The 23,862-nt window shown below is 38.5% G+C and overlaps 1 protein-coding gene across 1 annotated transcript in view; it reads right to left on the bottom strand.

The window, feature by feature from the left end:
* Positions 1 to 423: 423 nt before the first annotated feature.
* The window catches only part of SMCO2 (single-pass membrane protein with coiled-coil domains 2), a 33,690-nt gene continuing 10,251 nt past the window's right edge, over positions 424 to 23,862 (bottom strand). The window contains 5 exon segments of the mRNA XM_040233906.1: positions 424 to 656; positions 5,932 to 6,104; positions 7,086 to 7,138; positions 13,762 to 13,856; positions 23,412 to 23,561. Coding sequence (XP_040089840.1) covers positions 458 to 656; positions 5,932 to 6,104; positions 7,086 to 7,138; positions 13,762 to 13,856; positions 23,412 to 23,561 — 670 coding nt within the window. The 3' untranslated portion in view covers positions 424 to 457.

Here is a 23,862-nt window from a genome sequence, read left to right as displayed (position 1 = left end):
CTGTCCCACTCCTCTAGGTTATCATATAGCACCAGCTTTGGGTTCCCGGCATTAAACAGCAAATTCCCACTACTTTACATATGCTAATGTATATGTTTCAATACTACTCTCTCAAGTCATCCTACTTTCTCCCTCCTCCGCTGTGACTGTAAGCCTGTTGCTTACATCTGCATCTCCTTTGAAACTGCCTCGAAAACAGATCGTCAGTACCATCTTTCTAGATTCCATGTATATGTCAGTATACGATATATTTCTCTTTCTGATTTACTTCACTTTGTATAATAGGCTCTAGGTTCATCCGCCTCAGTAGAACTGACTCAAATGCATTCTTTTTCACAGCTGAGTAATATTCCACTCTATAGTGTTTTTTTTAAAAGTAAGTTAACCACCATAATACAAGAACAGCCAGAATTTTATTGGGAAGAAAGTCAGTAGGGTAACAGTAACTTCTGTATCTTTAAGAGGGTAGCAAGTCTTCCACTTCCAAATTCAAGAAAGGTGCAAGAATCTCCCGCAGTTCCCACATCCTGCGGCGCCCGAGAATTGTAGGGAGTACCTTTTCAAAGATAAATGTAGCATCAAAAAACAGTATGTAACATGAAAGTCCAGTCAAGGTGAGGACATAAAACATGATGAAAATCCTCAGTGCACGTTTCCTAGAAGGAAAGAAACACATTTGTGGTTAAGAACATCTGAAGGATGTAGAGAGCAAACTAGTGGCTACCAGTGGGGAGAGAGCGGATGGGGGTGCAAGATCGGGCTAGAAATTAAGAGACACAAGCTATTATGTACAAAATGAATAAGCGACAAGGATATATTGTATAGCACAGGGAAGTATAGCTATTATTTCATAATAAATGTAAATGCAGTATAATCTATTAAAATATTAAATCACTATGTTGTATAAGTCTGTCCAAGAGTGTTCAACATGTCTGACTCTTTTGCAACCCCACAGACTGCAGTCCATCAGGTACCTCTGTTCATGGGATTTCCCAGGCAAGAATACTGGAGTGGATTGCCATTTCCTCCTCCAGGGAACCTTCCTGACCCAGGGATTGAACTTGCATCTTCTGCAATCACAGGCGGATTCTTTACTACTGAGTCACCTTGGAAGCCCCTTTACCTGAAACCAATATGATATTACAAATCAGCTGTACATCAACCAATTAATCAATAGATAAGTAAATAAACAAACAAAAGAACATTCTGAAGAAAATCACACTGATGTGACCCCTGGTTCCTCCATCTGTGTAGCTCTACAGCTTCAAGTAAGTAACTGAACTTCTCTTAACTGCTGTTGACGTCTGCAAAAGAAGGAACTTGGGAGTAGATAGATATAAGCCCATCCTAGGGCTGGCATTGGAATTCTAAGATTCTATAGCCATGAGACAATGAAACCCTGGATACTGTGGAGTTCTTTTCTTTGAAATGCTAGTCTTGCACTCTAGTGGTTACTGCCACCCTTACTTCACTTGTGAGGTACAAGAAGTCTATTTGGGGAGAAATAAGGGCACAGCCAACTAGCTAGATTTTCCTCAGGGTACAAAATACCATGTGACAAGTGAATTCAGCTCTCTTTATCACCAGTTTTATCCCACCACTAGCCATGCCCTTTTTGCATTATATTTATTTGCTTTGAAGTTCTTGCATTGTTATCTAATTATAAATGAAATACATGATTAGGATAGAAGATCTGGAAAATCCAGAAAGACAGAAAGAACAAAAGCAATGTCACAGATAATCCAGTTACCTGGAGATAATTACCTTCTATAATACCTTTCAGAAGAGTAAGTCTAGGGCACAGTTAAAGCTAGTTACGCATATGTTTTGTGACCCAACTCTTTGGATTCCATGAACCTGAGCCAAGTTTCTTGGCATTATTGCCACTGGCTATCTCTTGGCAGGTACACAAATAATTGCTTCTACTTCACATATTTATTAAAGAGCCAATGATCTTAAAATACTCTATTTGAAAGAGGCTTTGATGGCTAGCAAGGTGAAGCAGAAATGTCCTGTCCTCGAGGAGCACTAAATCTAGATTTGTTCCTTCTTATGCAAAGAGACTCACTACCAACACATACCTAGTAAATAAACACTGTCTTTCTAAATTCCAAAAGTAATCATATTTGGAAATACTAAGCTGGGACATTTTCCACAAAAACACCACATTTTAACATTAATATTTAAAGAGAAAATAGGTTTTTTTCTAAATTACAGATAACTTGGAAAACAGAGAAACTAAACACTATAATCCTATAACTTTAATATAATTTTATTGCTGCCTAGTTTCTAAGTCATGTATGACTCTTTACATCACCACCAGGCTCCTCTGCCCGTGGAATTCTCTAGGCAAGAACACAGGAGCTGGTTTTCTCCTCCAGGGAATCTTCCTGACCCAGGGATTGAACCAGTTTCTCCTGCATTGCAGGCAAATATCTTCACTGTCTGAGCCACTAAGGAAGCCCCAACATCAATTAAAAAAAAAAAAAACAAGAACTTTCCTTGCATAAAATCTTTAATCTTTTCTAAATGTTCACATTATATGTGGTCAATAAATAGAAGAAAACTATAAGCTAACTGAGAGATTGGGGATAATACCAGGAAGAGGCCACCCTCTGAAGCTAAAAACAGCAAAATTGGTACAGAATAATTGACTTTGTAAGATAAACCTCCAGAAAAGAGATAATGTATAAATATGCTTAAATGGAATAGAATGTTTCCAGTTCTTTGAAAGGAGACTTATAAAAGTCTTAGACAATCTTAACTAGGATGTAATTCTGTGTGTGTGTGCATGCTCAGTTGTGTCTAATGCTTTGTGACCCCATGGACTGTAACCCACCAGGCAAATCTGTCTATCAGATTCTCCAGGCAAGAATATTGGAATGGGTTGCCATTTCCTCTTCCAGAGGATCTTTCTGACCCAGGGATTGAATCCATGTCTCCTGGGCCTCATGCATTGGCAGGCAGATTCTTTACCACTTGAACCATCTCTGAAGCCAATTATGTGATGAAAGATGACCAACTAACCTGGATTGTCTGCCTGTATAACACAGTTAAGTGACAGTGAAAGTCATTCAGTTATGTCCAACACTTTGCGACCCCATGGACTGTCCATGGAATTTTCTAGGCCAGAATACTGGAGTGGGTAGACTTTCCATTCTCCAGGGGATCTTCCCAACCCAGGGATCGAATCCAGGTCAACTCACTGCAGGCGAATTCTTTACCAGCTGAGCCACAAGGGAAGCCCAAGAATACTGGAGTGGGTGGCCTATTCCTTCTCCAAGGGATCTTCCCAACCAGGAATTGAAATGGGGTTTCCTCCTTGCAGGCGGATTCTTTACCAACCGAGGTATCAAGGAAGCCCATAACACAATTAAGTGATCACCAAATGGCATTCACTTACTCACTTACTTGTCTGTTTTTGAGATATAATTCACATGCCATAAAACTTATTCTTTAAAGTGTACAATTCAATGGCTTTTAGTTTATTCACAAGATTGTACAACCATCACCACTAATTCCAGAAAATTTTCATCAAAATTCCCCCCCAAAACAGTCATTCCCTCTTCTCCACTATTCCTAAGCCTGGCAGCCACAAATCTAGTTTCTGCATACCTGGATTTTCCTAATTTTAATACTTTATATGAATAAAATGATATAATATGTGGCCTTTGGGGTCTGACTTCTTTCACTTAGCATAATGTTTTCAAGGGTCATTCACGTTGTGGCGTGTATAGGTACTTTACTGTTTTCATGGCTGAATAATATTCCATCGTATGGATATACCACCTTTTGTTCACCTTTAATCCGTTGATGAGTGTTTGTATTGTTTCCACTTTTTAGCTACTGTGAATACTCATATACAGGTTTTTATGTGGACATATATTTTCAGTTCTTTGGGTGCATACTACAAGTGGATCATATGGTAGCTTAACATTTTCAGGAACTGTCAAACTGTTTTCCAAAGTGTTTGCACCATTTTACAATCCCACTAACACTGTCTGAAGATTCTAATTTCTCCACATCCTCTCCAATGCTTGTCATCGTCTGTCTTTTTTAATTATAGTTATCTTAGTGGTGTAAAGTAAACTCCGGGAGTTGGTGGTGGACAGGGTAGCCTGGCATGCTGCAGTCCATGGGGTCGCAAAGAGTCTGACATGACTGAGCAAGCTAACTGAACTGAACCTGATCTTGAGGTGTAAAATGATACCTCATTATTTATTTGTTTATTTATTTTGGCTTATGGGATCTTAGTTCCCTGACCAGGAATCAGAACTGGGCCCTAGCAATGAAAACAAATCTTAATCATTGGATCACCAGGGAATTCCTAGAATCTCATGATTTCGATTTGTGTTTCCCCAAAGATCAATAATGCTTTCATTGTGCTTTTTCACTGAAAATATTTTCAAGTGATTTTTGGCCATTTGTATGTCTTCTTTGAAGAAATGTCTATTTGAGTTTTTTGCTTATATTAAAAATTAGGCTGTTTGTCTTTTGCTATTGAGTTTCAAGAGTTGTTTATCTTTTCTGAATACTAAATATTTACTTTACAGAATTGTGAAAAAGTTGATTCTGACAATTTTTTCCAGCTCTCTGATTGATTTTTATGGAGGAGGAAGTTTTCTTTGATGGTCTTTACTTCACCATCAACATCACTCTTCACCTGTTACTTTAATTAATAAATAAGTTAAATATTTGTTGAGCATGATGAACATGTTTATATTTAATATCCACAAACAATCAAGACTTCTGCCTTCAGGTAGCCCATGGATTATTAAGATAAGACAGATTGGAAATAATTTAACTGCAATAGTATGCTGTGGGTACTATGTCAGGATTATGAGCTAAGTACAATGTGCATACACAAAAGAGAGAGCTGAAGATTCTACTTGGGTTAGTGCTTGGGGATAAAAAAATCAAAAGAGCTTTCTTAAGCAAAAGAGATAAAATGGTTTTTATACCATTTTCATTATATTTTTATAAAATTGAGTTAACAATATTTGTGCATGTATGTGCTTGTGTGTGAAAACATGGCCAGAGTTTACTTAATTTTCACATTTTTCTCTAACAAAAGAATAAAACAAAATAAAAAGATTAAAGAATAGCTTTCTTAGAGGAAAGTACTACTCAAGGCAAATATGATGGTATGGCATCTCCAGAAAAAGAGATCCAGAGTCAGAATTTGCCAGTATGTGTGTCTTCAATATCATACAAGGAAGAGCCACCCTGTCTAGCAAACAAAGGTTTTCAAATCTGCTTAGCAGGTATGTTCTTTCAGTAGAGGTGGCTGCATCATAGCTTGCAGACACCATCCTTTAAAATGTATGTATATGTAGTTTTCTGGGGCTTCCCAGCTTTCTCAGTGGTAAAGAATCCACCTGCCAATGCTTGAGATGCAGTTTCATTCCCTGGATTGGGAAGATCCCCTGGAGAAGGAGGCAACCCACTCCAGTATTCTTGCCTGGAAAATTCCATGGGCAGAGGAGACTGGCAGACTACACTCCATTGAGTTGCCAGGAGTCGGACATGACTTGGTGACTAAGCAAGAATACATATATTTATAGTTATCTAAAATGCTAAGAAAGAAATATCTATATCTATGTCTATATCTATATCTACTGCAATAGGTATATGTCTTGGGAATTCCCTGGGGGTTCAGTGGTTAGGATTTGGTGCTTTTACTACTATAGCCTGGGTTCAATCCCAGTAGAGGAACTAAGCTCCCACCAGCCATGCAACGTGGCCAGTAAATGAAAGAAAATACTGATTGAAAATTTTAAAAATATTAAGAAGAAAAATATTACAACTTAAAGTTTTAAAGAAGAATAATAAATAATTTATTTAAAAAATAAAATAAATTCCTTGATGAAATTATAGTCCATTCATTTTGGGGACTCTGTCAGCCTCCAGAGGTCCCTGTCTCTAACTCACCACATTGTAATGTGGGGAGGGGAGCTCTCCTCCAAGGATGGTGATGAAGCCTGAAGAAGCAGGGGCTCCCTTTCATCCATGCCCATTTCTTCAGGACTCTGAGAGTCTGGATTCCCTTGCATTTGGTACATCCCCAAGTGTGTATCCAGCAGAGCCATGTCCTTGCAAAAGTTCTGGGAACAAAAAGAGCAATCATTTTAAAAAAAGATTCTCATTGTCTGCCCTTCTCATTGGAGATGATGCCAAGTATCTTTCCTCCAGAACACGTAAAGGGTGCTGCAAATCACATGTGAGTCACATGTACTCACTGTGTACTCACCTAAGGAAAGAAACTTACACATTCACAGAGTAGTCAGACACAAATGTAATTATTCTTTTATTGAATTCAACTATTCAATTTTTTCATCTATGCAAAACATATTTATTTGACTGACTCCACCAGGCACTATTCTAGGATGTGGCAGGTAACAAAATAGACAAGACATGGGCATTCCATTATGCATGTGTTTTTTAACAAAAGGGACAAAGAATTTTATGTGTGTTTATAAGGGTTGGGTGGTAAGCAATAAACAACTAAATGCATATATTCATTAGATCCTATAGACTAAAATACATGCTAAAGAGAAAGTAAAAACTGTGAGGACACAGTAGCTGAGGCTTGGTTTTGGGACATCTCTAGGATAGGTAGGATGATTAAGCACCTCTGAACGGGTGACAGGTTCATTCATTCATTAATTCACTGTTTCATTCATGCGTTCACATTTACCTCAGTATAAACTCTTGTGCGAGAAGTTCAGATGGAGTCATTTTTCTGGCTAGGGGAGATTAGGGGAGGCCTGGGAGATGAGAGGACATTTGAGTTGAGCTTTGAAGAGTGGATAATACGTAGACTTATCCACTCTTATACGTATATGGAGGATAAGCTGCAGATGGAGGAGCTGCTGGAGCAGCCCCAGGATATGAGAGCTTGGCAGTACACCACACCTGTGAGACACTCGGTCAGCCCAAAGCAGAAGTTCAGGAGGGGAGAGAAGGGTAGAAGGAGACCAGTGTGTGGTGTACACTCAACTTCCAGGGAAAAAGTGACCTCTGTGTGTAGATTTAAATAAGTTCATTTGATCATTATTTGAACTTGTGTAACTGCAAAATCTTACCTCTATTCTTGCAATGAGTTTTTCCTTTAATTTTTGAGCTTCATCACAAGCATCTTCCTGAAAAGACACCCACAATTTTGGGTAAAATAAAAGTTACATTTTCTGATTTATACAATAAAACCATACTCATTCTGATACCACTAAGTTGTAGGGAGGCTTCACTGAAACTTACTTTTATTCAGTTAAACCCTTCCTCTTAGAAAAAAATTCATCATGCAATCACAATAAATTACAGAAGGTATCACCACAAGATCAATAAATTATTTTCAATACTTCAAAGATATAAATTTTTACAATAGCAGCATATTACAAATAATTTTTTTCTCTATCCACTACTCTCTCCTTGCTTTTTAAACTTTTACCAGGACACTAGTTGGAGAAACATAGTATGTTTCTGAGAAAATAATAAAACTATATTTTTTCTAAATATTTTAAAATTTACAATATATAAGTCTTCATTATGTTTGAATACTTGGGCCTTAGAGTTTAATAAAAGTGCTGACCACAAAAAGTGTCTTGTTCCTCTTTTCTTCCCATGTATCTCAGTAAGATCAAGACACGGGCTGAAAGCAAATCATCCTCTTCTAAGATGCAAATGCCAGTTGCACATATGTCCTGCATAAATAATGCTTAGAAAGATCTTTAATTAGTCATCCCATAATAGACTTGCAGGATATGTTGAAAAGCAGAGCCTTAACCGAAAAAAGAGTGTCCTGTGATTCAAGGAGGTGCCATTTCTAGAAACTAATCCTTAAAAATTACTTGCAAAAGCAAGAAAAGATATGGATTTTTGAGGTAGAGTTTATAATTGATTATAAAACCACAAATATCTAACAAAATAAGTTTCATAAATCCAAAAATCAAATCCTGCCTCATATAAACAGTGAAAAAGTAAAAGGACATCTAGTGGCATAGAAAGTTGTTGAAGAAAAATGCTAAATGAAAAAGCAAGTTTGAAACTAATATATATAATATTAACTCATTAAAATAATAATATTATAATATATGTATTAAAACTTTTAAAAGAATATAAATATACTAAAATGTTCACTGTGTTTATTTTTGAGAGTGGTTTTATTTTTCTTTTTATATGCAATATTTTTATAATTTTTAAATTATTAAAATAAGCATGCATTACTTTTGTTAGAAGAAAAAATATTTTTTATATTCTTTTAGATTTACATTTAATTAGAGGATAATTACTTTACAATGTTGTATTGGTTTCTATAGTACAACAATATGAATCAGACATAAGTATACATACATCTCCTCCCTCTAAACTTCCCTCCTACCCCATCATCCCACCCCCTAGGCTGTCACAGAGCACGGAGGAGTTGAGCTCCCTTATTACACAGCAACTTCCCTCTAGCATCTGTTATACACATGGTAATGTGTATGTTTCAGCGTTACTCTCTCAATTCTTCGCTCCTTCTTCTTCCCCTTCCATGTCCAAAAGTCTGCTGTTCTCTATGGCTGTGTCTCTATTCCTGCCCTGAAAACAAGTTCATCAGTACTGTAATATTTTTTAATTAGATAGCAAGCACAAGACTCTTGTCATGTGGAAATATGGGTAAAAGTAATAGTAAGTTCCCTTCTAGGTCTGAAATTCTGAGTCTCTTTTGTTGAATTTTGGATTCCATTCACTAAAATTTGAGATTTCTTTGTAGAACTATTTCTCTTCCTTAAAGACATTTTATCATTACCTTGACAAAATTGTTATCCATTTCTCCTATTTGCTTTTTAATTTCCATGATCTTCTCCTTTAAAACAAAAGAGTATAGAACAAAAGTTGTAATGAATGATGTCTGAAACTGAAAAAGAACAAATGACAATTTTTTAGAAGAATGCTCATTCATGATCAAATAGTCTGAGATTTAATAGAAGCTGGGTTTTCTTGCATCCAGTTCTGGTTGCTGATCTGCAAAATCAACATTAAATCAAATCAAAACTATGTCATTAGCTGCATCCTATGTAAGTGGCCATGGAGTTAGGCATTATGCTTGTTGGATATAAGCAATAAGAGTGTTTACCCTCGAACTGCCTATAGAAAATGGATAATCTACACCTTTTTTCCCCCAAGTTCATTCATCACCAACCCCTGAGTTGTGTGATTTAATTATTTAAAAAGGAGCTGTGAGATAATAATCACATTTTACGCAGCACCCTAGTAAATATCTTTACACGGTAATTATCAAAGATAATTGTACCAAAGGTAACTGAGATAGGAGTCAGTCTCAGGATGAAAGTTATTTTCATACAGATATTTCAGAAAGCTTTGTGGACTCAACATCAGGCTACTTCAAAGTCCTTTCTTCAGCTTAAAGTTCTCGTAAATTTGTTTCTGATGTGTGTGTGTTTAAATACTTTCACCAATTTCCCCCTCCTCCCACTTGCATGCTTTGAGTCATTCCATTTATTCATGAGAAATAAATGAGCCAATACGTGTGATGTGTGTGTATTAGTCATTCAATCGTGTCCAACTCTTTGTGATCCTGTGAACCGTAGCCCGCCAGCTTTCTCTGTCCGTTGAATTCTCCAGGCAAGAATACTGGAATGGATTGCCATTCCCTTCTCCACAGGATCTTCCCAACCCAGGGATTGAACCTTGGTCTCCTGCATCACAGGCACACACGTTGCTTTTCCTATAGTTTTTTCTAACAATAGCTCACTTGGTAAAGAATCTGCCTGCAATGCAGGAGACCCCAGTCCAATTCCTGGGTCGGGAAGATCCCCTGGAGAAGGGATAGGCTACCCACTCCAGTATGCTTGGGCTTCCCTTGTGGCTTAGCTGGTAAAGAATCTGCCTTCAATGTGGGAGACCTGGGTTTGATCCCTGGGTTGGGCAGATCCCCTGGAGAATGGAAAGGGTACCCATTCCAGTATTCTGGCCTGGAGAATCCCATGGGTCCCAAAGAGTTGGACACAACTGAACGACTTGTGCTTCACTTTCACTTTTTCCTCCACCAGAGTAAACCTAAAGCCATTCTTAGGACCTTGCTTCTGTAACAACTGTATTTAAAGTCCCTTACTTATTATATTACTGCATTTGTTTTTACACAGACTTTTCCATCAGTCCTTAGTCTTAGGACAGAGTTGTGTCAATTTTTAAAGTCACGTTTATTGAGGTATAATTTACATAGAGTAAAACTTATCTTTTAAAAGCATCACTGTATGCACTGTATGTCACTGGTATGCAATCACCGCTACAGCACTACAGCAAGATATGGAATATTTCTATCACGCCCCTAACTGCTTTGTGTTCCTTTATCCGGCCTTTCCCCACTGCTGCCAGTGACCACTAGTCTATTTTTCATTCCTATGGTTTTGCCTTTTTCAGAAATGGGATCATGAGGTATGTAATCTTCCAAGTCTGGCTTCTTTCACTTAGCATCATGCACTTGAGATTCAGATATGTTGTTGGGTGATTAAGAAATCTCTTTTTAATCTCTGAATAACATTCCATCATTTAGTACATACCACAGTTTATCCACTCACCAGTTGGTGCATATTTGGGCTGTTTCTAGTTTTCAAGTCTGTGCCCATATTTTTAGAGTGTATACAAAGCTGTATATTTCCAGGATAGAGAATTCCCTTAACATATTCAGGCCTTCCCTGGTGGCTCAGACGATAAAGCGTCTGCCTACAATGCAGGAGATCGGGGTTCAATCCGTGGGTCGGGAAGATACTCTGGAGAAGGAAATGGCAACCTACTCTAGTACTCTTGCCTGGAAAATCCCATGGATGGAGAAGCCTGGTAGGCTACAGTCTATGGGGTCACAAAGAGTCGCACACAACTGAGTGACTTCACTTTCACTTAACATATTCATGATGCCTTCCTTTTTCATATTTTTTTTTACCAGTGCAAAATATATCTGTTTCATTTTATTTATTTATTTATATTTCTAAGTTATTTTTAAATATTTTATACTAGAGTATAGTTGATTTACAATGTTGTGTTAGTTTCAGGTGTACAGCAAAATGATTCAGTTATACACATATCCATTCTTTTTTGGATTCTTTTCCCTTTTCATATTATCCCAAGCCCATGTTGATTTGTCTTTTCAATCTCACTGTCATTTGTCTCTGTGCTTTTTTTCTCTCTTCATTCTTTTGATATCCATCCCTCCCTATCCTTTCCTCCAGTGAACCCACATTTCTGTATTTTCTGACTTTTGGAGGAAATTTTTTTAAGGGGAAAAATGTTTCTTGGCCTTTGTCCTCTTCCCTTTCTTCATAGTTTTCAATTTCCAAAGCCCTAGATAGTGAAAAAAAAAAAAAAGCTGACTTTCCAACTAGCACAAAATGAAGTTGCTACGTCAAAATGTTGCACTAAGCCATAGTTAAAGCTGTTTTGTCCCTTGTTGAAAAATCTGTACATGGTTTTTAATATGTGAGAGGTCTAAACAAATATTACTTCCTACTATAAAAGAGGCATTTTTCTTTTTCTTTCGAAATCCTACTTAATTTAAATCTGGCTTGAACTAAAGCAGAAGCTGGCAATTTCAGTAAAAAAAAAAAAATGTAGTTAGACACAGATTTTTTCCATTTTTAGAGACTGTTCTTCAAATGCCTGAAGTTTATTAGAGAAGAAAAACTACCAGCCAGGGCTCTGAAAGTTATTTATTATCCAAAGTTGGTCACTACTTTTCTAATATTTTATGACTCTTAAGAAGGGAAAAGTAAACCTTTCTCAGAAAAGAATCTCTAAGAAATGCAAGGACACAAAAACAATAAAAAAGCTTTGGATATTGTGAAAACCAACATAAGAACTCTTCATGAAGGCATGAAAGACAAACACAAATCTATCTCTTATGTTCTAGGGATGCAGTTCTTCACAAATATATATTTCCTGCAGGTTTTTCTCCATAGTGGTAGGTGCTGGGAAACAGATATTAAGATGAGAACTTTTCTCTCAAGGAACTCTTCATTATTTTAAGTGGCATCGAGATGAAAACCTGCCAAATTTGACTGAGTTTCTAGGTAGAACAGAAAAGTCTAGTTTTTGTTGTTGCTGTTGTTAGAGAATAGAAATGGTGGAACCCAGGCAAAATGTGCTCAGAACTGACCACCAGATCCAGCATACCAGGGATCAAACTTGTGTCCTCTACAGTAGAGGCTTGGAGTCTTAATCACCAGACTGACAGGGAAATCCCTTTAATTCTTGTTCAGTTCAGTTCAGTTCTCTCACTCGGTCATGTCTGACTCTTTGCGACCCTATGAATTGCAGCACACCAGGCCTCCCTGTCCATCACCAGCTCCTGGAGGTTACCCGAACTCATGTCCATCGAGTCGGTGATGACATCAGCCATCTCATCCTCTGTCATCCCCTTCTCCTCCTGCCCCCAATCCCTCCCAGCAGAACGGTCTTTTCCAATGAGTCAACTCTTCACATGAGGTGGCAAAGCATTTTAGTTTTAGAACCAATGAACACCCAGGACTGATCTCCTTTAGGATGGACTGATTGGATCTTCTTGCAGTCCAAGGGACTCTCAAGAGTCTTCTCCAACACCACAGTTCAAAAGCATCAATTCCTCGGCACTCAGCTTTCTTCAAAGTCCAACTCTCACATCCATATATGACCACAGGAAAAACAATAGCCTTGACTAGATGGACCTTTGTTGGCAAAGTAATGTCTCTGCTTTTCAATATGCTATCTAGGTTGGTCATGATTTTCCTTTCAAGGAGTAAGTATCTTTTAATTTCATGGCTGCAATCATCATCTACAGTGATTTTGGAGCCTAAAAAAATAAAGTCTGACACTGTTTCCATTGTTTCCCCATCTATGGCCCATGAAGTGATGGAACCAGATGCCATGATCTTCGTTTTCTGAATGTTGAGCTTTAAGCCATTTTTTCACTCTCCTCTTTCACTTTCATCAAGAGGCTTTTTAGTTCCTCTTCACTTTCTGCCATAAGGATGGTGTCATCTGCATATCTGAGATTATTGACACTTCTCCCAGCAATCATGATTCCAACTTGTGCTTCTTCCAGCCCAGCGTTTCTCATGATGTACGCTGCATAGAAGTTAAATAAGCAGGGTGACAATATACAGCCTTGACGTACTCCTTTTCCTATTTGAAACCAGTCTGTTGTTCCATGTTCAGTTCTAAGTGTTGCTTCCTGGCCTGCATATTGGTTTCTCAAGAGGCAGGTCAGGTGGTCTGGTATTCCCATCTCTTTCAGAATTTTCCACAGTTTCTTGTGATCCACACAGTCAAAGGCTTTGGCATAGTCAATAAAGCAGAAATAGATGTTTTTCTGGAACTCTCTTGTTTTTTTGATGATCCAGCAGATGTTGGCAATTTGATCTCGGGTTCCTCTGCCTTTTCTAAAACCAGTTTGGACATCTGGAAGTTCACGGTTCACGTATTGCTGAAGCCTGGCTTGGAGAATTTTGAGCATTACTTTACTAGCATGTGAGATGAGTGCAATTGTGCAGTAGTTTGAGCATTCTTTGGCATTGCCTTTCTTTGGAATTGGAATGAAAACTGACCTTTTCCAGTCCTGTGGCCACTGCTGAGTTTTCCAAATTTGTTGGCATATTGAGTGCGGCACTTTCACAGCATCATCTTTCAGGATTTGAAATAATTCTTGTTATGACATGTTAAACAACAGATGGTGTGAAAAGAGGTTACAGAGTCCCCACAACCTCCCCATTTTTTCCCCAAGCCTTCAGCTTACCTCCATGTTTACCCCCTGATCAGAGTCAAGGTCCTGGTGTGATTCCAGCTTTTCAATTTGGCCCTCCAGGGAAATAACCTCACTTAATAAGCTGCAAACAGACCAAGAGAGGGACTTAGTCCTGTGGCTTAAGAAAATCCCCAATGGATAATCTTTTTTGATCTTGAAAGATCATTTCTGACCTTTCAAAAATGAAATCCTATTCCTATATAAGGGGGACTCTTGGGTGGTAATTGTGTTGGAATGGGAAGTCATAAATGCAGTTCAAGAAAGTAAAAAACATACTAAGTTATCTAGATAATTGTAAAGAAGTGTAGTCCTAACTGGATATAGAAGCAGAAATGTAAATTTCACTTATAACTGGTAAGGTCTGAATGAGCTTTGTCATTAATATTAATACCAATATCCATTTCTTAGTTTTAATGATACCATTGGTATCATTGGTAAAGTACCAACTCATTGGTTTTGAGTTGGACAAGATGCTACCATTCGGAAGGTTGAAGGAATGGTGCATGGGATTATGCTATATATTTCTTTGAAAATTCCTGTGAAGTTGCAGTTATTTCAAAAAATATATAAGAAAATATTATTAATAATTTTATGCCAATAAATTAGATAATTTAGAGGAAAAGGGCAAGTTCCCTAAAAGATACATTCTACTACTGAAATATACTCAAGAGCTAGGTAGCCTGTGCATCCCTATGATCCTATATTGTATCATTAAAAATTAAATTTGTAGTTAAAATCTTGCCATGGTGAAATCTCTAGGCAATATGGCTTCACTGGTGAATTCAACCAGTTAAGAAAGAAATTATGCCAGCTTTACACAAACTCATCCAGAAAATAGAGAACTGTATAAAAGCATCCCAATTTTTTCTTTGATACTAAATATAAGTTTTTTTGATACCAAACATAATTCTGTTACTAACACTAGACATTTCAAGAAAGCAAAACACAGGTCAATATCTCTGATTAACATACACATTAAAGATCATTTTAGTAAGCTGAATTCAACAACAAATAAAAAGGATAATATGGCCAGGTGGTATTTATTCTGGGAATTCAAGGCTGGCTCAGCATTTAACAATCAGTCATTATAATTCACCATATCAAGAGATTTATAAATGAACAAACAACATGATTAATCCCAGCTGCAGCAAAAGCTATTGAAAAAATTCAGTATCATTCCTGATTTTAAAAACAACTCAGTAAACTATAAATAGAAGAAGAAATCTTCTCAATCTGAGAAAGAGCAATTTAAAAATAAACAAACAAAAGCCCAGATAATATCACACTTAATGCTCTTGCTCTTCCTGTAAGACTGAGAACTAAGTAAGTACGTCTGCTATCTGCTGTCACTCCTATTCAACATCACACTAGAAGTTCTAGCCAATATAATAAGGCAACAAAAGAAAGTGAAAGGAATACAGATTGGAAAGGAAGATAGAAAGCTGTCTCTATTTGCTGATGACATAATTATCTATGTGAAAAATTTCAAATAATCTGTAAAGACTATTAAAACTAATAAATGAGCTTATCAAGGTCACAATGGAAAGTCAAATACAAAATGTTAGCTGTATTTCTATATACTAGCTATTAACAATAATTTTGAGGGGCTCAAAAATCACTGCAGATGGTGATCACAGCCGTGAAATTAAAAGAAGCTTACTTCTTGGAAGGAAAGTTATGACCAACCTAGATAGCATATAAAAACCAGAGACATTACTTTGCCAACAAAGGTCCATCTAGTCAAGGCTATGGTTTCTCCAGTGGTCATGTATGGATGTGAGGGTTGGACTGTGAAGAAAGCTGAACGCCGAAGAATTGATGCTTTGAATTGTAGTGTTGGGGAAGACTTTTGAGAGTCCCTTGGACTGCAAGGAGATCCAACCGGTCCATCCTAAAGGAGATCAGTCCTGGGTGTTCTTTGGAAGGAATGATGCTGAAGCTGAAACTCCAGTACTTTGGCCACCTCATGTGAAGAGTTAACTCATTGGAAAAGACTGATGCTGGGAGAGATTAGGGGCAGGAGGAGAAGGGGATGACAGAGGATGAGATGGTTGATGTCATCACTGACTCGATAGACATGAGTTTGGGTAACATCCAGGAGTTGGTGATGGACAGAGAGGCCTGGCATGCTGCGATTCATGGTCACAAAGAGTCAGACACAACTGAGCAACTGAATTGAACTGAACTAAAATGAACAATAAGAAAGTGAAAATTTTAAAGTACCATTTATAACAGAACCAAAAACATGACATAGATATAAATCTAAAAAAATGTGAAATATCTGTACACTGAACACTCCACAATGCTGATGAAAGAAATCAAAGACCTAAATAGAGAGAAATACTGTATTCATGAATCAGAAGAGTTGATATTGCTAAAATATTAATTATTCCCAAATGTATCTACAAATCAATGGTAGTTTCAATCAAAATCACAACAAGATTGACAGGTTGATTGTAAAATCTACATTTAAAAAGCAGACAAGAAAAAGTAGAGTAGCTAAAACAATTTTGAAAAATTAAAACAAAAATTAATGACCTACTGTAACAGGGAACTCTGCTCAATATTCTGTAATAACCTAAATGGGGAAAGAATTTGAAAAAGAATAGATACATGTATGTGTGCCTGCATGCCAAGTCATTTCAGTCCTGTCTGACTCTTTGAGACCCTATGGGCTGTACCTGGCCAGGTTCCTCTGTCCATGGGATTCTCCAGGCAACAGTACTGGAGTGGGTTGCCATTTCCTCCTCCAGGGGATCTTCCCGACCCAGGGATCGAATCCACGCCTCCTGCATTGCAGATGGATTCTTTACCACTGAGCCACTGAGGTAGCCCCCTAGATACATGTACGCTGCTGCTGCTAAGTCGCTTTAGTCGTGTCTGACTGTGTGAGACCCCATAGACAGCTGCCCACCAGGCTCCCCCATCCCTGGAATTCTCCAGGCAAGAACACTGGAGTCGGTTGCCATTTCCTTCTCCAATGCATGAAAGTGAAAAGCGAAAGTGAAGTCGCTCAGCTGTGTCTAACTCTTAGCGACCCCATGGACTGCAGCCTACCAGGCTCTTCTGCCCATGGGATTTTCCAGGCAAGAGTGCTGGAGTGGGGTGTATATGTATAACTAAATCACTTTGCTGTTGATTCCAGCTGAGCTGTTTCAAATCCTGAAAGATGATGCTGTGAAAGTGCTGCACTCAATATGCCAGCAAATTTGGAAAACTCAGCAGTGGCCACAGGACTGGAAAAGGTCAGTTTTCATTCCAATTCCAAAGAAAGGCAATGCAAAAGAATGCTCAAACTACCGCACAGTTGCACTCATCTCACTGCTAATAAAGTAATGCTCAAAATGTTCCAAGCCAGGCTTCAGCAATACGTGAACCGTGAACTCCCTGATGTTCAAGCTGGTTTTAGAAAAGGCAGAGGAACCAGAGGTCAAATTGCCAACATCTGCTGGATCATGGAAAAAGCAAGAGAGTTCCAGAAAAATATCTATTTCTGCTTTATTGACTATGCCAAAGCCTTTGACTGTGTGGATCACAAGAAACTGTGGAAAATTCTGAAAGAGATGGGAATACCAGACCACCTAACCTGCCTCTTGAGAAATCTGTATGCAGGTCAGGAAGCAACAGTTAGAACTGGATATGGAAAAACAGACTGGTTCCAAATAGGAAAAGGAGTACGTCAAGGCTGTATATTGTCACCCTGCTCATTTAACTTATATGCAGAGTACATCATGAGAAATGCTGGACTGGAAGAGACACAAGCTGGAATCAAGATTGCCAGGAGAAATATCAATCACCTCAGATATGCAGATGACACCACCCTTATGGCAGAAAGTGAAGAGGAGCTAAAAAGCCTCTTGATGAAAGTGAAAGAGAAGAGCAAAAAAGTTGGCTTAAAACTCAACATTCAGAAAACGAAGATCATGGCATCTGGTCCCATCACTTCATGGGAAATAGATGGGAAAACAGTGGAAACAGTAGAAATCACTTTGCTACATACCTGAAACTAACACACACTAATCTCCTAACTAATAATAGTTAGCCAATAATTAGTTATTAACTAATAATAAATAGTTAATAGCTAACTAATACTCCATTTCCTTAGAAGAAATGAAATAGCCCTCATAGTCAACAAAAGAGTCCAAAATGCAGTACTTGGGTGCAATCTCAAAAATGACAGAATGATCTCTGTTTGTGTCCAAGGCAAACCATTCAATATCACAATAATCCAAGCCTATGCCCCAACCACTAATGCCGAAGAAGCTGAAGTTGAACATTTCTATGAAGACCTACAAGACCTACAACTAACACTCAAAAAAGATGTCCTGTTCATCATAGGGGACTGGAATGCAAATCTAGGAAGTCAAGAAATATTTGGAGTAACAGGCAAGATTGGCCTTGGAGTCCGAAATGAAGCAGGGCAAAGGCTAACAGAGTTTTTCCAAGAACATGCACTGGTCATAGCAACAACACAAGAGAAGACTCTACACACGGACATCACCAGATGGTCAATACCGAAATCAGATTGATTATATTCTTTGCAGCCAAAGATGGAGAAGCTTTATACAGTCAGCAAAGAAGATCTGTGGATCAGATCTTTAAATCCTTATTGCCAAATTTAGATTTAAATTGAAGAAAGTAAGGAAAACCACTTGATGGACGTGAGTCTGAGTGAACTCTGGGAGTTGGTGATAGACAGGGAGGCCTGGTGTGCTGCGATTCATGGGGTTGCAAAGAGTTGGGTACGACTGAGCGACTGAACTGAACTGAACTGAAGGAAAACCACTAGACCACTCAGTTCAGTTCAGTTCAGTCGCTCAGTCGTGTCCGACTCTTTGCAACCCCATGAATTGTAGCACGCCAGGCCTCCCTGTCGAATACCAACTCCCAAAGTTCACCCAAATTCACATCCATCAAGTCGGTGATGCCATCCAGCCATCTCATCCTCTTTCGTCCCCTTCTCCTCCTGCCCCCAATCCCTCCCAGCATCAGAGTCTTTTCCAATGAGTCAACTCTTCGCATGAGGTGGCCAAAGTATTGGAGTTTCAGCTTTAGCATCATTCCTTCCAAAGAAATCCCAGGGCTGATCTCCTTCAGAATGGACTGGTTGGATCTCCTTGCAGTCCAAGCGACTCTCAAGAGTCTTCTCCAACACCACAGTTCAAAAGCATCAGTTCTTTGGCACTCAGCTTTCTTCACAGTCCAACTCTCACATCCATATATGACCACTGGAAAAACCATAGCCTTGACTAGATGGACCTTTGTTGGCAAAGTAATCTCTGCTTTTCAACATGCTATCTAGGTTGGTCATAACTTTCCTTCCAAGGAGTAAGCGTCTTTTAATTTCATGGCTGCAATCACCATCTGCAGTGATTTTGGAGCCCCCCAAAATAAAATCTGACACTGTTTCCACTGTTTCCCCATTCAGGTATGACCTAAATAAATTCTTGATGATTATACAGTGGAAGTGACAAATAGATTCAAGGGATTAGATCTGATAGAGTGCCTGGAGAACAATGGATAGAGGTTCATGACATTGTACAGTAGACAGTGATCAAGACCATATCCAAGAAAAGGAAATGCAAAAAGGAAAAATGGTTGTCTGACGAGGCCTTCCAAATAGCGGAGAAAAGAAGAGAAACAAAAGGCAAGGAGAAAAGGAAAGATAATGCTCGTCTGAAAGCATAGTTCCAAATAAAGGCAAGGAGAGATAAGAAAGCCTTCTTCAGTGATCAAGGCAAAAGATAGAGGAAAACAATAGAATGGGAAAGACTAGAGATCTCTTCAAGAAAACTAGAGATACCAAGGGAATATTTCATGCAAAGATGGATACAATAAATGGTATAGACCTAACAGAACCAGAAGATATTAAGAAGCAGCAAGAATACACAGAAGAACAATACAAAAAAGATCTTCATGACCCAGATAACCACAATGGTATGTTCACTCACCTAGAGCCAGACATCCTGAAATGTGAAGTCAAGTGAGCCTTAGGAAGCATCACTACGAACAAAGCTAGTAGAGGTGATAGAATTCCAGTTGAGCTAGTTCAAATCCTAAAAGATGATGCTATGAACGTGCTGCACTCAACATGCCAGGAGATTTGGAAAACTCAGCAGTGGCCACAGGACTGGAAAAGGTCAGTTTTCATTCCAATCCCAAAGAAATGCAATGTCAAAGAATGTTCAAACTACTGCACAATTGCACTCATCTTAGACGCTAGCAAAGTTGTACTCAAAAATTGCCAAGCCAGGCTTCAACAGTATGTGAACTGTAACCTTCCAGATGTTCAAGCTGGTTTTAGAAAAGGCAGAGGAACCAGAGATCAAATTGCCAACATCGGTTGGATCATCAAAAAAGCAAGAGAGTTCCAGAAAAACATGTACTTCTGCTTTATCGACTACGTCAAAGCCTTTGACTGTATGGATCATAACGAACTGTGGAAAATTCTTAAATAGATGGGAATACCAGGCCACCTTAGCTGCCTCTTGAGAAATCTTTATACAGGTCAAGAAGCAACAGTTAGAACCGGACCCAGAGCAATGAACTGGTTCCAAATCGGGAAAGTAGTACGTCAGGCTGTATATTGCCACCTTGCTTATTTAACTTAAATGCAGAGGACATCATGCAAAATGCCAGGCTGGATGAAGCACAAACTGAAATCAAGATTGCCAGGAGAAATATCAATAACCTCAGATAAGCAGTTGATATCACCCTTATGGCAGAAAGGGAAGAGGAACTAAAGAGCTTCTTGATGAAAGTGAAAGAGGAGAGTGAAAAAACTGGCTTAAAACTCAACATTCAGAAAACGAAGATCATGGCATCTGGTCCCACCATTTCCTGGCAAATACATGAGGAAACAATGGAAACAGTGTCAGACTTTATTTTTGGGGGGTCAAAATTACTGCCGGTGGTGACTGTAGGCATGACATTAAAAGATGCTTGCTCCTTGGAAGAAAATGAATGACCAACGTAGACAACATATTAAAAAGCAGAGACATTACTTTGCTGGCAAAGGTCTGTCTAGTCAAAGCTATGGTTTTTCCTGTAGTCATGTATGAATGTGAGACTTGGACTCTAAAGAAAGATGAGCCCTGAAGAATTGATGCTTTTTAAGTGTGGTGTTGGAAAAGACTTGAGAGTCCCTTGGACTGCAAGGAGATCCAACCAGTCAGTCCTAAAGGAGATCAGTCCTAAATAGTCACTGGTAGGACTGATGCTGAAGCTGAATGTCCAATACTTTGGCCACCTAATAGGAAGAACTGACTCCTGGTAAAGACCCTGATGCTGGGAAACATTGAAGGCAGGAGGAGAAGGGGACGACAGAGGATAAGATTGTTGGATGGCATCAGTGACTTGATGGACATGAGTTTGAGCAAGCTGTGGGAGTTGGTGATGGACAGGGAAGCCTGGCATGCTGCAGCCCATGTGGTCATAAAGAGTCAGACACTACTGAGTAACTGAACTGAATTGAACTGAAACTAACACAGCGTTGTTAATCAACTCTACTCCAACATAAAATAAAATTTTAATTTAAAAAAAGAAAAGGAATAAAATCAGATAATAAAAATTAGTATTTGACTTAGAAAAAAATTAGAACAAAACTGAATAACATTCACTACCTAATTTAAAGACTTAATATAAAGCTACAGTTACCATGGTAGTGTGGTATTGTTGTTGCTGTTTTAGTTGCTAAGTCACGTCCAACTCTTTTGAGATCCCATTAACTGTGGCCCACTAGAGGACAGGCTCCTCTGTCCCTGGGATAACCCAGGCAAGCTTCTGGAGTGGGTTGCCAGGTCTATCTAAAGGGGATCTCCCTACCCGGAGATTGAAACCACATCTCCTGCACTGGCAGGCAGATTCTTCAGTACTGAGCCACCAGGGTAGACTCAAGTGAATGTTTAGTGTCTTTATTAATGATTGCTAAAAAAAATTTAATATGTCTCAGCTAGTGAAAGAATAAATTGTAGCATATTTGTATAAGGGAATACTGTTCAGCAACAAAAAGGAACAAATTGTTGATGTGTACAACATGGATAAATCTCAAATTACATTCTTTATACTAAGGAAAGAGGGTTGACTCAAAAGGGTGCATGCTATGTAATTCCACTGCTGTGACATTCTAGAATAGGCAGAACTGTACAGACAGAGAATAGATGAGTGGTCACTAGCAGCCTGGGGAGAGGTGTTAACTATAAAAGAGTATGAAGGATGTGGGGAGTGATGAAAGTGTTCTTTATCTTCACTGTGGTGGCTAAACAAGAGTATGCATTTTTTAAAACTTGCAGAACTGTACAATAAAAGATATAATTTTACAGTATGTAAATTATAACTTAGTTTTAAAAATGGGAAAAAAGTTTTTGGCCATACCACACAGTTTGTGAGATCTTTGTTTTCCAACTAGGGATTGAACCCATGCCCTCTGTAGTGAAAGCGTGGAGTCCTAACCACTGGACCAGCAGGGAATTCCCATGGAAAGAAACTTTAATGTGCCAAGTTTGAATTAATAAAAACATAGAATCTTTTAAAATCCAAATATTATTCGTGCTCTGGAAGAAAAAGGCTGGTGCCTTGAATAGGATAGTCAGAAAACTGGTACAGAGATGTTTAGCTAAAGGTATGGTGATGTTTAACTGAATACAAAGAAGATGTTTAACTGAAAGGCAAAGAAACATGTAGAAGAGTAGCCCTACAATAGGAAAGAGTTTGGAATGTGGTAGGAAGATTCAGAAGGCCAGAGGGATTTATTTTTTTAAATAGCTTCCATTTATTAATTGCTGTTACATACCAGGCACTGTATTAAATGCTTTACATATGGCATTTTGTTTAATACCCACAATAAACCAATGAGATGGCTATCATTACTTCTTTATGGACGAGGAAAGTCAAGGCTTAAAAAAACAGTTTATTAACCTGTCCAAGAAAGGTCAATATCAAGATTCAAACCCAGGTTCCTCTGACTCCAAAGCCCAGTCGCTATGCCAGTGACTGCATAAATAACAACTTTATCATTTCTGTTTCATCTTGAAACTTTTAACCTGAATTCAGATATGCATTTTCAAGTACACTTTAACAGTTTTTTCATGTCATACTGGTTGGATTCCTTTGAACAACACTGGATAAAACTCAAAGATCACTGAAAACCTCAGTATGGCCTTTTGATAACTGTTAATGTGGCTTCAAGGAGAGAATCTCTGAGGGCAGTCTTTTCCTTGAGAGAAGAGAGAGCAAAGATGCAGATAACTTTGATGTAGGCTTCAAGATTCTGTGACATGACTTTTAATTCTAAGGCTTTATGCTTCCCAGTTCTTCCCAGATGGCGCTAGTGGTAAAGAATGCACCTGTCAATGCAGGAGACATAAGAGACACAGGTTCAGTCCCTGGGTTGGGAAGATCCCCTGGAGAAGGAAATGGCAACCCACTCCAGGATTCTTGCCTGGAGAATCCCATGGAAAGGGGAGCCTGGTGGGCTGCAGTCCATAGGGTCGCAAAGAGTCGGACACGACTGAAGTGACTTAGCACATATACTTTGTATCCTTAAGATTTTACCCACCTTAAACCTGTAGTTTCATACATTTCTGAAGCTATGAGACTTTTCATTATTTTCTGACCCACCCTCAAACCCTACAATTACCTCTTCACTGTGTTTTCTGTTAGGCTTATTTTTTGTAAAATATTTTTAATTTTCTCCATCCAGCCTATGTGATCAGCTCCAAGTTCTTTCACTTGTAGACCCATCTGCATATTCCAGTGGTTGAGCTGAAAGAACATGCTCTCCTGACTCCTACAGAGATACGATTATGATCAGAAAGTGTGAAACATCTCACAAAGCCTGAAACCCTCTTTCTATGGGTGGCAAATAGGTCTGCTTATTCATTTTCTGTCACCAAAATAGGCCAGGTAGGCACTTAGGCTTTAAGAAAGGAGTTTGGACATTTATTTAATACCCATTTTAACAGACTTTTCTAAGGATGGAGAAAATAAAGTATGTTTTATGTTCAGTAAACAATGTAGATATATTTTTAATTTTCCTGCGTGGAATGAATGTTAAGTGTTGATTTCAGGAAGGTGGTTGCATCTTGGTG

The sequence above is a fragment of the Oryx dammah genome, unplaced genomic scaffold, assembly GCF_014754425.2.
Source record: "Oryx dammah isolate SB20612 unplaced genomic scaffold, SCBI_Odam_1.1 HiC_scaffold_29, whole genome shotgun sequence".
NCBI lineage: Eukaryota > Metazoa > Chordata > Mammalia > Artiodactyla > Bovidae > Oryx > Oryx dammah.
The sequence above is the reverse complement of the archived record's forward strand: the minus strand, read 5'-3'. Positions and strand labels throughout refer to the sequence as shown.